Source organism: Balaenoptera borealis (assembly GCF_965194805.1).
Source record: "Balaenoptera borealis genome assembly, chromosome: 18".
Classification (NCBI taxonomy): domain Eukaryota; kingdom Metazoa; phylum Chordata; class Mammalia; order Artiodactyla; family Balaenopteridae; genus Balaenoptera; species Balaenoptera borealis.
In genome coordinates, this window is record NC_138877.1 from 76,060,644 (window position 1) to 76,075,879 (window position 15,236).

The following is a 15,236-nucleotide window of genomic DNA, read 5'->3' on the forward strand; positions in this document are numbered from 1 at the left end:
TGTAGGGCATTCAGTGACTATTGCTCATGGTAGGTGGGTAGAGTCTTCCACTCCCTGGGAGACTGAGCCCAGCAGGGAATTCTCCAGGGAAGAGGACCAGCCAATACTGAGAGCAGCTGAGGATATTGGTGTACCAGCCAGGGAAGGGGATCTGGACAAGGCACCAGGAGCAATGTAGCTTTCTTCTTCTTTGCCGGTACTGACTTGTGTTGACCGTAATTCTGAACTATCAGTTCTAATAGCTGAGTCATAGAATGTGTGGGTTTTTTCTATGTAGGTAGCAGTGTTTACAATGATAACTGATTTTTTCCTCCTCCTACCCATATTTTATGTCCATTACTTCTTTTTCTTTTTTTCTATGTTGAGTAAAACCTTCATTTTGTGGTAGAATATAAGCAATGATAGAGGGCCTCCCTTTTCTAAATTTGAAACAGAAGATAAAGTGGCAACATGCATTCATAGATGTTTTAAGACTAGCCATCCTTTCATTCCACTAACAAATTGCACACCCCTGGGTTCATTTTGCTAATGTGCACACAGGCTATTTGCATGTGTATGTATAATGAGATTGATCTATACCCCTTTTTTTGTGATGTCCTCATTTAGGTTTTTTTTTGTACCAGTTTACATTCCCACCAACAGTGTAGGACGGTTCCTTTTTCTTGGTGTGGATTTCTTTTTATTTATTTATTTATTTATTTATTTATTTATTTATTTATTTATTTATATTTTATAGCTGTGTTGGGTCTTTGTTTCTGTGCGAGGGCTTTCTCTAGTTGCGGCAAGTGGGGGCCACTCTTCATCGCGGTGTGCGGGCCTCTCACTATCGTGGCCTCTCTTGTTGCGGAGCACAGGCTCCAGACACGCAGGCTCAGTAATTGTGGCTCATGGGCCTAGTTGCTCCGTGGCATGTGGGATCTTCCCCGACCAGGGCTCGAACCCGTGTCCCCTGCATTGGCAGGCAGATTCTCAACCACTGCGCCACCAGGGAAGCCCCTCATTTAGTTTTGATATCAAGTTTACGTTAGTCTCAGAAAATGAGTTGAGACAGTTTCCATCTTTTCCTCCTCTAGGAGAGTTGAGGAGATATGCAAGCTACCCATTCCTTAAAGGCCTGTAAATCATTTGGGCCGTGGTTTTTGTTCGTTTGTTTGTTTGCTTTGTTTTGTTTGTTTAGTTTTTTTCTTTTGCTGATTAGATTGTAACAATTCAATGTAATGATTATAAATCTATTCAAGTTTGTATTTCTTCTTGAGTCATTCTTGATAAGTTATATTTTTCTAGATATTGTCCATTTCTCATGTCTTTCCTTATCTTTGTTCTTTCCTTATTTCATTTTTATTCATTTATATCCTCATTTAATTATTTTCTTCTTTTTTGTTGCGCTTCTTTTATTGTTCTTTTCTAACTACGAATCAGATAGTTTTCTCATTGATTCTAAGACTGGATTCTTTTCTAATATATACATTTAAAGCTATAGATTTATTTCTATGAGCTGTTTTAGTTTCATCCATGAATTTGATATAGACTTTCTTTCATCAGTGGTTGGTTCTAAAAATGTATTATTTCTATCATGTTTTTCTACTTAAACTATGTTTTATTTAGAATCAGCTTTTAAGTTTCTGAATATATTGGGAGGTGTGGCTTCATTTCTGTGGTTGAGATGAAGTTCTCACCTGGGTTAAGAAAATGCCTGTCTAACTTCACTTCTTCACTATTTGTTGAAATTTGCTTTGCTTTGCCGCCTAACACATAGTCAATTCTGTAAATCATCCATGAATTCTTGGAAAAAAACTTTTTTCCCTGAAAATTGGATGCATGTTTCTACTGATGTCCTTTAGATCAAATTATGTATGCCTTTACTAATTTTTTTCTGCCCATGTAATCTAGCAGTCATGGAGAGAGATGCACAAAAATCTCCCACATTGAGTGTGCCATGGCCACATGAAGATTTTGATTCTAATTGAGATGAAAGCATTTCTGGTAGTTGTACAGTAGAATAATTTCAGGAGTTCATTTCCTAGTTCCCTTAACTTATTTTTTATATTTTTGGTTTGCTACAATATAAAGTCCTGAAGTCACACATTATGTGGGACCCTCCAAAGCCAAAGCATGGGGCTACTAAAGTTTGTAACAGATATTGCACGTTTATTTCTGAATATAGATCTTGGCTTTTTCCTTTATGTATTTTGTCTGCTGGCTCTCCATTTTTGTCATATGGAGATGCACATTCGCTGAGCGGGGACTTCTGGCTGTGATACATGTCTGTACATTTTTATCTAGAATTGCAGGGCAGTCGTATGTATAGGCATCTCCTTCCCCACCCTCACCCCCAAAAATGTCACATTGTAGAGCAGGAAATCCAATACATGGTAAACTTGGCTATACTGTGTCCGGCCAGATAATTTTGTGAGGAAAAACAATTAGATGAGAAGTATGGTGTCAGTGTGCCCTTCTGTAAGAATAGAAGTGATAAGCATTTATCTACTACACCTTGAATTCTGGATCTGGTCCTAGTAATATACATGATATTCCTGCCAACTATCTAATGGCCCATTAAACAGTTTCATTTAACGACAGCAAAAATATTGAACATCTGCTATTCCAGAGACTAAGAATAAGCAGTGGATAAAACACCCCAAGTTCCTGACTTTGTGGTGCTTATAGATAAATGAGAAAATATATACCTTTTTTAGTAGACAGCGTTAGTATTGGTATGAGTATAATATGTATTCTAAGTATAATAATTGCTATTGTAGAAGTGTAACTCAGGCTGATAAGTACTAAAGGGGAAAACAAAGCAGCGAATAGGAATTGGAAGTTTTATCAGGGGACATTTGCAAATAGAGGTAAAGTGGGAGCCCGTGGGAGCCTCATGAAGAAGGGGGTTTTGAGTGCAGACCTGGGGGACAGAGGGTGCTAACTACACAGTCTTCAGCTGTCAGAGCGAGAACATTCCAGGCAGAGGGAACAGAAATGCAAAGACCTTGTGTCTGGAGAATTCCAGAAAATAAAAAGGAGAGGTATCATTGAAGCGCTTTGTGGGGAGTGCCTTTACCTCTCTCTGATTCTCTTTACACATCCCATGTATGCAATAATTGGGACACATAGATCCTCATAATATATTCCTAACAAGAATAATTACCATTCATTGACTACTTTGTGCCAGACATTTCTTTTTTGCAAAATTTCTCCTATTTTTAAAATATCTCAGAAAGCCTGACATATTAATTCCTTTTTATATACTAAAAGAAAAATCTTAGAAGTCTTGAGTACTTTGCTCCAGCACATAGATAGAAAATGCTGTATCTAAGATTGGAATCCAGTTTGAATTTCACTAGTTTTTGTACTGTTTAACATTGCCATCTATGAGCAGCTGATTTTGATGATTAAGCCATTTAAAGTATATGGGTATTCATCTACTTCCTATGGAAACTCAAACTACAAGTTGGTTAAATCAGTCAAACATCCCGAGCAAAGGTTATTACATATATGTAGTTATTTTCTCTTGAGAAGTGGGTAATTCTTGATGCTGTCTGCTTCAATCACGCCTTGGAAATCATACTGGAATATCTTTTGCCAAGTATTTGTTTTTTCTGATGCACATACAACCCTTGATTCTCCCATGTGGGGAAGGTGCAATGGTGTTCTGAAGCCGGCCTGCACTGATTCTGGAGGGTCCCATCTCTGAGTTTAGTGATGTCACGTGGTCGGTTTTAATTGGCCATGCCCAGAGTATTTGTACCATGATGACAGGCAAACACACGATAATTCAAAGATTCCATTCCCACCCCACCAGAGCTGATTGTTAAAAATTCACCAGCTCTCCACTTGGTAAATAGTAATGGAGTAGTCTTATCATTCAAAATTCTAGAAAATTTTAATGTTTTCTTCATCACCATTTAGCACTGTGAAGAAAATAATTCCTCAACAACAACATCCTCTAGGTAGGATGCTGTGATTGTCGTAGAGTTAAAACCCAAAATGTCAGTGGTTACACACAATAGAAGTTAGTTTCTTGCTCATAAAAAGTTAAGAGAAGGGCTGATGGGTGGAAGGCGCTTGGAGGAACCAAGCCTCCATCACTGTCACCATCTTGGTAGGTGGCTCCCTCAGTCACCAAGCTCCTGGGCATCAAGCTGGCAGAAGTGACAGAACATGGTAAAAGGCATGTGGGCATTTTTCATGAGCCTGGTCTGGGAAGCTCAAAAATGAAGTCCACTCACATCTAAGGAGAAGAGAAAACTGGTTTCAGCTAGTCAGTCTGCACGACAATGAAAATATGCCCTATCTTAATACATGTGTCTTTGTCATACCAATGAACTCATATTACTGTGAGAAAGAGGTTTGTATAATGTTGAAGTTGTATTAGTTCATGTGTCTTTTTTCCTAGGCAAAGAGAGTCAAAATAGTGGGAAAAGAAGTAGGATAGTCAGCAGGAAGAGCCCCCGGGTCAGTAGCTGGGCAGGCAGAACCCCGTCAACCCCGTCACACAGTTGGAAACCAGTGCCTGCCCAGAACTCCTGTCCCAGGAGCAAACTAGCCTGGCCCAGTTCAGACTCCTGTCCTCCGCCTCGGCCATCCAGATTATCACCTGAGGAATTAGTTATTGTTGTTCTTAGTGCCCTGGTGATGAAGTTCTGTAGACTTTGAGTAGACTGCCTCAAAACTATATTTCCCATAACTCTGCTATTTTTAGTGTGCTATCTTAGAGATCCATATAGCACATATACACGACATAGCTGATCCACCCATAATTAGCCAAAAGAAAGTCACAGTGCCCAGGACATTTTCAGAATATAAAATACATCAAAGTTTAGACCATTTAAAATCAAAGCATGTGGAATTATTTAACAAAAAATGTGTTAAAAATCAATACTTTATATATGTATGGATTTGAAATTTGACAGCCCTGGCTTTTGATCTTCCAGATCATAAGGGAGTTAATTTAGGAACAACCTTCGGTGCTTCTTTTTGAGGGAGGAGAGGGATTGCTCAATGAATCACCAGCTGTATCCACAGATTCCTCAAAAGTTAATTGAAAATTTCACCATGAGACCTTTCTTTAAGAGCGAAACATGAGAGGACTGTTGGCTTTATTAGATTAACTTCCCTCTTGGAATGCATGCTGATAAGCACAGGATGCTCTGGGATGTCATTTGTTTTACTTCTTTAGGCTTTTCAGTGGCTTCATTGATTCCCTGGGCGCCCACTGACAAACCTGGAAAGTCATGGGAAGTCACAGTTTCCTGAGCATCCAAGTTAATAAATCAAACCCAATGATGTTTTCTAAACAGGTTTGAAAGTGGAGGATATCTCCTTTCCATTATTAATGAGCCCTCACAGACAGTCATACTCCAGAGCAAATTTGTCATAATTTCAGAACCCCAGGTGTCCCTTTGTGTTCGGGTCACTGGGAAGGGAACGTTTTGTGAGTAGCTATCTGATGCTTCTAACACCATTCTTGCAAAGACTGCTGAAGAGTTTTATGAAAACATATGATTTTAAAACGTTGAGCTTTTGTCTAATGCTAATGAACAATGAAAACACAGTTCCCCAAGTCTGCTGCTCTCCCCTCTCCATATGTATACACATATATATATGTAAAATCTGGCTTTCAAGAATCACTGTCTTTTATCTTGTCTTTATCTTGAGCCTTTATGGGACATTTACAACTTTATCATGGTCTTGGACAAGTCACAGCCTCCTTCAATGTAGTTTTCTTTGCCTACACAGCAGGGATGGTTATGCCTGGTGTTTGCGAGAATAAAGTTTTGCAAAGTGTCAAGTGAAATAGAAATGAAAATAGCATTGTCACAATTTGCTGTGCTGTCAAAGGAATAGAGCATCTTTCCAAAGATGGAGTAGACCCTTATGGTACGATCTTTCCAGATGTGGCTTACGGTCAGTCACATTTTTGTGCATGCAGAGTTACTTTTACTTGCCTGAGACTTACATCAGATATATCTTAAGAGAAGAACATACACACGGTTATCTGAACCTGTAATTGTGAGCCACATTCTAGAGTGTTCAGTGGTTCAACATTTATTTTCTGCCAATAGTAAAATTTTAATGTAGTGGTAAATATACTGTTGTCAAGACCAAGTTTGTGTGCCTGATGCACAGTGAGGCCAGACAAGTCGGAGTTGGAGCAGGGAAATGTTTATTGCAGGGCCAAGCAAGGAGAATGGGTGGCTCGTGCTCAAAAGACCCAAACTCTCCAGTGGGTTTCAGGGAAGAGTTTTTGTAGGCAAAACTTGCAGGGAGGTCTGCTGGGTTGTGTGACCTTCCTCTGATTGATTGGTGGGGAGGTAACAGGGTGGTGTTCGGGAATCTCAGTCATCAGCCTTCAGGCTCCAACCAGTGTGGGTTCCACATGCCTGTGCTCAGCCTCAAGTTACCTTCCTCCATCTCTGTGCGGGGGCTTAGTTCCTGTAGAAGAACTCAGAGATATGTGTCAGATTGTTCTGTATATCCCCTCAGGAGGCACCAGGACCCTGCCCCATCCCTGCACTGTTGTTTCTGGACTGCTTTTCCCTTGTTTCTGCATTCCCTCACTCGTCTAGTTAATAACTGCTTGAAACACCCTTTGGAACTCAGGGAAGGTCTAGGACGCTGAAACCTCTTTCCTACAAACAAGAAACAGGGGACACAGAAAGGCTTTTGTACCCAGTAGGGCCCCACAGGGTTCTGTCCAGTTTCAATATAAGTTTGTACAATTCCATTACAGATGCTTTGGGTGGTGTTTATAGGAAATAGAAAGGGATGATTTTCAGGTCCAGGACAGACAACTCACTTTGCTAATCACTATATTAGTAAGACAAAGACTATGACAGCAACAATTCCATACACAATTTTGAGGTGCCAAGAGAAAAATCTCTCTTCCATTGCACAGTCTTTATATTTACCCATCGTTAGGTCTTTTAGGAATGAATGTCACTGATGACAAGGAAAAAGGCTCAGCAATAAATTGTGGAAAATGATCACTGTGTCATATAAACAATTGGTGGCATACACATATTCTGTTACATTAGGTTAGCAGAGTCATCACGACATGGAAAACCAATTTCATTAGGCTGTTTTCCAAAACTTGGAATGGCTTTCTGCCAAAATTTAACATGTAAAATTTAGTTGGCATTATTCAGTTAGAAGGGGCTTAGTGCCATGGTAAAACATTTAAGCCTTTGGTAGAGATTTAAAGAAACAGGAAAGGATGGATTGTTAGTAATTATATTGAGCAAAATTACCCATCTATATCTAATTGTCATCTGTTTTACTACTCTGCAGTCTTGAGTAAGACATCAACTCTCTTTGCTTTTCCTGCAGTCTCTAAAGTGTTTGTATTAGTTGTCTAGCACAAAGAGGACTGAATGGGTTTCCAGCAATAGGTCTAGTGACTTTTCCATTGTGTTTCTTTCAGGTTGCTTTCAGCTATGTAACATTTTTCGATCCCATGAAATGGAAATTGACCAGTGCTTGCTGGAGTCCCTCCCCCTGGGCCAAAGGCAGCGGCTGGTAAAACGCATGCGCTGTGAACAAGTCAAAGCCTACTATGAAAGAGAGAAGGCTTTTCAGAAGCAGGAGGGGCTCCTGAAAAAGCTGAAGCATGGGAAGAATCAAAAAGTTCATTTTAACCTTGCTGACATGATACAGGATGCAATTATCCACCATGATGACAAAGAAGGTAATGACAAGAAAATCGTTTTCTGATGTAGTGCTTCATATTTTTGGTTTGTTGTTTTTTGGTGGGGAAGTGGGAGATAGAATTTCTTTTAAATATTAGAGGTTTTCTTTTAACTGTCTGAAATATTCAAGAAAAAATTACTCTTTTCAGTGAACATAGTTAAAAGTCCCAAGTCTCCTCGTAAAAGTGAAAAAAAGGCAAAATTTTCGTAAAATCGTTGTATATGTTTTTTAAAGAATTACCTGCCTGAAAAGCAATTTGTTGATTCAAATCGATAATGAAACTTTTTCCCAATGAAATTGTTTCCTTTATGATGAGATCGTGTTGTGAAATTTTTTATTTCATACCTGGATTTATATATAGTAGTAAAGTCACTTCCCCCCAAAACTCTTGGGAGAGAAGAATCAATCGGCTTATCCCTTAAAGTTGGTTGACTTGTTGTATCAAATTTTATTAAGAATACTCAATCCAAATTTCAGTTGCCTTTACAAGATTATGAAGTTTCTTGATTTTTGTGTATTCTTTTGTATGAATTTTTTTTGTTTGTTTTTGGAATCTACTTTCCAAAGTTCTAATGTGAGAGAGACTTTCCAGCTGTAAGTATAAATGTAGAAAGCTTCAAAGAAGCAAATATAAGTTAATTTATCTTGATTGGCTCTAAAATTACTGGTTGAGTTAACCTAAAGCAGGTATGCAACGAGTACAGACCCATGACCCATTAACTACATTTCAAAATAAAAATCTCTGAAAAACAAGGGTTTTTTTGGTAACTCACTCAGTGGCAGAGTCGTCCCAGAGCTATTTATATTTTTAACCTGTCCAGTCTGGAAAAATAATAAATTTAGTAACATTGGTCCCAAAGCTTTCAACAGGAATTGTGGATCTAAGAAAACTGACAGCCCATCCTGTACAATAATAGCAATAATAAGAAGACGAAAGTAGTTCTTTTTATGGTTCTGTGTGGGCATGCTAGTCAAACTAGAAGACTCTGAGAAGCTCTGAGATTTTTTTTTTTCTTAAAATGGAATGAGTGGCAGAGAATCTCCTGGCTGGGAAGGACCTAAGAGATCATGTCGTACAACCTCTCCTCTTACACGTGAAGGAACTGAGATGCAGCCAAGGCACCACATCCTCTAGAAAGCTGTCCCAGAGCACTTTTACCTCCTATTTTATTATTCTCTTCTCACTTATAGCTCTTCGTTGAATGGCCATCTGCTCTGTGAAGCTATAAGCCCCTCGAGGGGCAGGGGACTGTCTGTCAGGTTCACCACACCCCTTGCCCCTTCCAGGACCTTCCAGTAGTGTGAAGGGAAAGAGTGAGCAAGTTTACCCAGAGGTAAACTAACCGTTGTCTCTAATTGTTGGAGAAATCCTAAATTAGAACGCAGGTGGATTTAAGCCCTGTATCGATTTAACAGTAAAGAAACAACAAGAAAATATTTACAAAGTTATAAAAACTTCTGTGTAAAATAACTACAGGAAAAGAATAACACCTAAGTTAGTGTTAAAAAGAAATTAAGCATAGTAAAATAGTAAGCCCAGAGAACAAGAGGAATCTATTATATATTATATTGTGTTATGTATTATAATATTTTGCAAAGACACTGAAGTCATAAAATCTGAGTTAATACTTTTTAAGGAGTTGCTATAGGCTTGGAACTGTGCTGTCACTTGGGTGACCAAAGAGCAAGAAGAGAGGTGAATCCTATCTTCAGAAAGACTCCAATCCAAGTACAAAGAGAGAAAAAAACCTCAATAAAATAGAAAACAATAAATGAGTAAAAATGAAGTCTGGTGGAAGCAGAGTAGTTGGGCAAAGTTTTTTGGTGACTGTGATTTTTGAGAAACTCTGATCTTGATGGTTGCTTAAAGCTTAGATCTTTGAAGGAAGGAAAGAAGAAAACCCTACCCTTGGGCAGCAGTGTAGGTGAACAGCTTCAAAGAAGTGAGAGTCCCACACAAGGAGGTCTGTCTGAAAGGAGTGGAAAGTGAAGATATTAGCTGCAAAGATGGTTTTAAGTAGATAACTTTAGTGGGGATGCTTCAAGGTCTGGTCTTAAAGCAGAATGCAATGGGAATGATCGTATAGACCTAAGAAGAAAATGCATATGCTACAAATGGTTTTAAGCAAAGGTTAATCAGGGGTAAATATCCGTAGGGACGCACTGAAGGGTGAGAATAAGAACTGGAAGCAAAGACACCAACTAAGAATCCATTGATGAAATGTTAATGGAGTGAGCTTGGTTGGGCTTGGTTGGGGTAGTAGCAGTGGGAATTGGGGCAAAAGAACAGACCCAACAGTCCTATTCCATGGGAAAAGTACACTCATTCATCAGATATCTACTGAGTCTTTATTATGGTCCAGACAGCTATGAATGGAATAGACAAAATCGCTACCTATACGATGCTCAACTGTCTTGTGTGGGTGACCACAGATAAAAAGATAAAGTTAAACATGTAGTTTGGTAGATAATGATAAATGCTGAGGAGTCCACAGTTACCTCCTGAAAGTGTATCAGGGAAGGAGCTTTTCAGGTGAGGTCAAAGGCCCTGATGGAGAAACCAGTGGGGTAGGAGCAGATGAATAAATGAGGAGGGCAGAAGGAGAAGAGCCAGATCACATGGGGGCTGGGAGGGTCATCAAAAGGACTCTGGCTGTTGTGCCCAGTGCCTGCTGAAGCCACTGGGGGATTTGAGCAGAAGAGGGACATGGTGTCACTTATGAGTTAACAGAAGCAGCCTGGCTGCCACATTCTGAACGGATTGAAGGATTTTGAGGGCAAAAGCAGGGAAACCGGTCGTGAGGCTCTGTTGATAAATTCAGCAAGAGATGATGGTGGCTTGGACCAAAATGGAACCAAGGATGTGGTGAGAAATAGTCAATTTGGGGGTATATTTTTAGAATAGAGCTGACAGGAAATGCTAATGAACTGGTGATTGGGAGCATAATAATTTTCTATTGCTGCCATAACAAATTACTACAAATTTAGCAGCTGAAAATAACATAAATGCATTATCATATAGTTCCATAGGGCAGAAGTCTGGTGTAGGTCCCACTGGGCTGAAATCAAGGTACCATCAGGGCTGCTCCCTGTTTGGAGTTTCTAGGGGATACTCTGTTTCCTTGCCTTTTCCAGTTTCTGGAGGCCATCTGCATCCCCTAAGTCTTAGCCTCCTCCATCTTCAAAGTCAGCAACGGTAGATTGAGTCTGCCGCTCATGGTTCGAACTGTTGTTTCTTTTCTGTCCTTGCTTGCATCTCCCTGACCAAATCTTTTGCCTTCCTCTTCCACTTCTAAGGACTCCTGTGATTGCATTGGGCTCACCTGGATAATCCAGGGTGCTCTCCCTATTTTTTTTTTTTTTTTAATTTTTATTGGAATATAGTTGACTTTTTTTTTAAAAATTTTATTTATTTATTTATTTATGGCTGTGTTGGGTCTTCGTTTCTGTGCGAGGGCTTTCTCCAGTTGCGGCAAGCAAGGGCCACTCTTCATTGCGGTGTGCGGGCCTCTCACTATCGCGGCCTCTCTTGTTGCGGAGCACAGGCTCCAGACGCGCAGGCTCAGTAGTTGTGGCTCACGGGCCCAGTTGCTCCGCGGCATGCGGGATCCTCCCAGACCAGGGCTCGAACCCGTGTCCCCTGCACCGGCAGGCAGATTCCCAACCACTGCGCCACCAGGGAAGCCCTGCTCTCCCTATTTTAAGGTCAGCTCATTAGCACTCTTAATTCCCTCTCTCCAGATAATGTAACATACTCACATGCATAACATCAGAGGGCAAAATTATGGAATCAAAATCCTACCTGCCTTTTTAAGGAACCTCCATCCTGTTCTCCATAGTGACCCAGCAATCCCACTCCTGGGCATATACCCTGAGAAAACTGTAATTCAAAAAGAGTCATGTACCACAGTGTTCATTGCAGCACTATTTACAATAGCCAGGACATGGAAGCAAGCTAAGTGTCCATCAACAGGTGAATGGATAAAGAAGATGTGGCACATATATACAATGGAATATCACTCAGCCATAAAAAGAAATGAAATTGAGTTATTTGTAGTAAGGTGGATGGACCTAGAGTCTGTCATACAGAGTGAAGTAAGTCAGAAGGGGAAAAACAAATACTGTATGCCAACGCATATATATGGAATCCAAAAAAAAATGGTACTGATGAACCTAGTGGCAGGGCAGGAATAAAGACGTAGACATAGAGAATGGACTTGAGGACATGGTGGGGGAAGGGTAAGTTGGAACGAAGAGAGTGGCATGGACATATATGCACTACCAAATGTAAAATAGATAGCTAGTGGGAAGCAGCCGCATAGCACAGGGAGATCAGCTCGGTGCTTTGTGACCACCTAGAGGGGTAGGATAGGGAGGGTGGGAGGGAGGCTCAAGAGGAAGGGGATATGGGGATATATGTATACATATAGCTGATTCACTTTGTTGTACAACAGAAACTAACACAGCATTGTGAAGCAATTATACTCCAATAAAGATGTATTAAAAAATAAAATCCTACCTGCCATGGGGAGTGAGAGGTTCATGGATTATATCAAGTTTGTTATGCCCTGAACAATCAGAAAAGCTAAATGCTCTTAACTGTGTTAGGGGTGCCTCTAGGAAGTGAGAATAAGAAAGAGGGTGTCGTGTTGGCTGGAGATATAAACTTGAGACACATGAACATATAGCCCAACGATTCTATAATATCACTTAGGGAATGAGTTTAGATAACATTATAGGAAGCACAAGGACTGAGTCCCAAGGAATTCCAATATTAAGAATTGAGTGAAATGAGGTAGAACCACCAGAAGAGGAAAGGAGAAAAATGAGGTGAGGGTGCTTTTCTTTGAGCTAAATGATAAGAAATTTTCAAGGAGGAAAGAGTGATCAACTATTTCCAGAACTCCTGCTCAGTCCCACAGGAGGAAGACTGAGACTTGACCATTATGGTTAGAAATATGGAGATGATTAGTTTTGGTGAATTGTAAAAAGCAGAAATCTTAAAGGACTGAGTTCTAACAGAGGGGAAAACAGAAATGGACATGGAGAATATACAGAGCTCTTTAAAGGAGTTTTTTTTTTTTCAGTTGAAGTATAGTTGATTTATAATATTGTGTTAGTTTCAGGTGTACAGCAAAGTGATCCAGTTATACATATATATATATTTTGAATTATGTTCCCTGATAGATTATTACAAACTATTGAGTTTCCTGTGCTATGCAGTAGGTCCTTGTTGGTTATGTCTTTTTTATCTAGTAGTGTGTATATATTCATCCTAAACTCCTAATATATCCCTGAGGAGATAAATGATAAGGGACCCCTACAGAGGGAAGAGAAGTCAGGGGTCTTTTTAATGATGGGAGAAATAACAGCTTGTGTGTATGCTGAAAAAAATAATTCATCTGAGAGGGGAGAACCGGTGGCATTGGCATAGGGAGGAAAATTGCTGGAGTGAGGTCCTTGAGTTTGCAGATGCTGATGCGATCTGAGACCTAGGTGGAGGGTTTGCTTTAGCTAAGACCAACGATAGCAGTAGTTCTCAGCCCTAGCTGCATGCTAGGGTCATCTGGGGAGATTATGTTTTTAATTTCAACATCTAGGCCCTACCCGTAAAGATTCGGATTCAGTGTGTCTGGAGTGGGGCAAAGGCAGTTTTCAAAAACGTCTCAGGTGTCGTGGTGCCCAGAGAGGGTTGAGAAGCTCCAGTCTGGGGTCATGGGAGGAAGGATGTGGTGTCGGGTGCTTATGGAGGCTCTTCCTGCGTCATACGCTCGCTGATGGAAGAGCTGTGGCTGTCAGCTAAGAGTGGGGCTGGGGAGGAGGAATTGCAGCTTAAGGAAAGAGGGGAACATGGAAGAGTGGGGGGAATGAATGGACCAGAGAGAGACCGTATGAAAAAAAGGACTTATAGGTAAAATTAGATCTGAACAATAAAAAAGAAAGATCATGGGTTGTCACGGCCTCTCCATTTCTTTGTTTTTATTCTTAACTCTTTGATTTACTACCCTAAAATTTTCCTGTAGCTCCACATTTTGCTTGGTGTAGTGACCCATGAAAGGTATTCAGAGTGATGGGTACAACAGGAAACCAGAAAAAAAATCACACATACACCACAATATTCTTTGCACTCCTGCTATGCACGACGAACTGTAATAAACCCTTCCTATACACCACCCTGTTTATTCTTTAGGGCAGAAAAACACAAGCACTTTCTGAAGATTCTTAGAGAAGAATGTCCTCCAATACAACTTACATAAATTTATTTCTCCCAGGAAAGACTTTCTGTTACTGATGGAAGCAAAGGTGATGTTCAGTAACTGAGGTCAGCATTAGCATCAAATGATGAAGAAATAGTTGAATGACTTAGAATTCTGCAAGAGTTTTAATTTGTAATAAATGTTTAACATTTTAAGTATATACATTATTGCAATATAAAATAAAAATTTCTGTCCACAGAGGTTGTCTTAGCTCAGGGTGCCATAACAAAATACTCTAGACCTGGTGGCTTCAACAACGGACATTTCTTTCTCACAGTTCTGGAGGCTGGAAAGTCTAAGAGTAGGATGCTGGCCAGTTCAGTTCCTGGTGAGGGCTCTCTTCCTGGCTTGTAGGTGGCTACCTTCTTACTGTGTCGTCACATGGTGGAGAGAGAGAGTGCTCCTGTCTCTTTTCTTTTCTTATAAGGGTACTAATCCCATCATGGCAACCCTATCCTCATGGCCTTACCCAAACCTCCCAAAGGCCCCCCAATCCTAATGTCACATTGAAGGTCTTCAATATATGAATTTGGGGGGAGACACAAAAATTTAGTCCATAACAGGTGGTATATTCATTTTATACTTGGAGCTGACCCAAGAATGAAATATCTATCTATATCTATCACTTCTTTGAGTCTCTCATCTACCTTGGAAAATTCCACCTGAGTACCAATATACCTCACTTTATCAGAGGAAAAATATTAATTCCTTGCAAATGGAAGATATTAAATTGCATTGAAGGGGTGAGTAATCTCTTCAGAGACATTAAAACCTCTCTAGCACATGTTTTACTTCTTCTGGAAATGTATCCAGGACAAAGTTTTCATTTAGTCATGGTAGTCATATTTTCATTTATTCTTAAGCTACCCAAATAGTCCAATGTACACATTTATACAACTGAGAAAGTTAAAAATATTGCCATAAGAAAAACTCTTTCCATTTAAATTATTGTTAAAAACTTTGCAGAGTGTGTATTTGTGTAAATTATTTTATCTCTTATTTTCAAGTTCTTTCACTGGCTTGCTGAGTGTAAAGGATCAAATATACTTTTTCAAAGGATGACATGCTATTTGTGCTAAGGTTTATAGTATCTCATTAACAAGCAATTCACAGATTTTTGTTTAACTTTCTAAATGTTGCATTTTTGTAAGTGTAAATTTAGTATCTTTGACACTTTATTGCTCTCTTCTGAGAGCTGGTGATTTTTTAGTGTGTAATCTGTCATTTTAATGTACTCCATCAGTCTAAAATGGAGTACATTTTAGATTCAATAATTCTTTTCCATCTAGAAAG

At 39.7% G+C, this 15,236-nt stretch overlaps 1 protein-coding gene across 1 annotated transcript in view; it reads left to right on the plus strand.

Annotated features, from left to right (window-relative positions):
• MYO16 (myosin XVI) overlaps window positions 1-15,236 on the plus strand; it is a 505,456-nt gene that overhangs the window by 78,826 nt on the left and 411,394 nt on the right. The window contains exon 2 of the mRNA XM_082366214.1: window positions 7,421-7,684. Coding sequence (XP_082222340.1) covers window positions 7,421-7,684 — 264 coding nt within the window. The remainder of the gene's footprint in view (window positions 1-7,420; window positions 7,685-15,236) is intronic.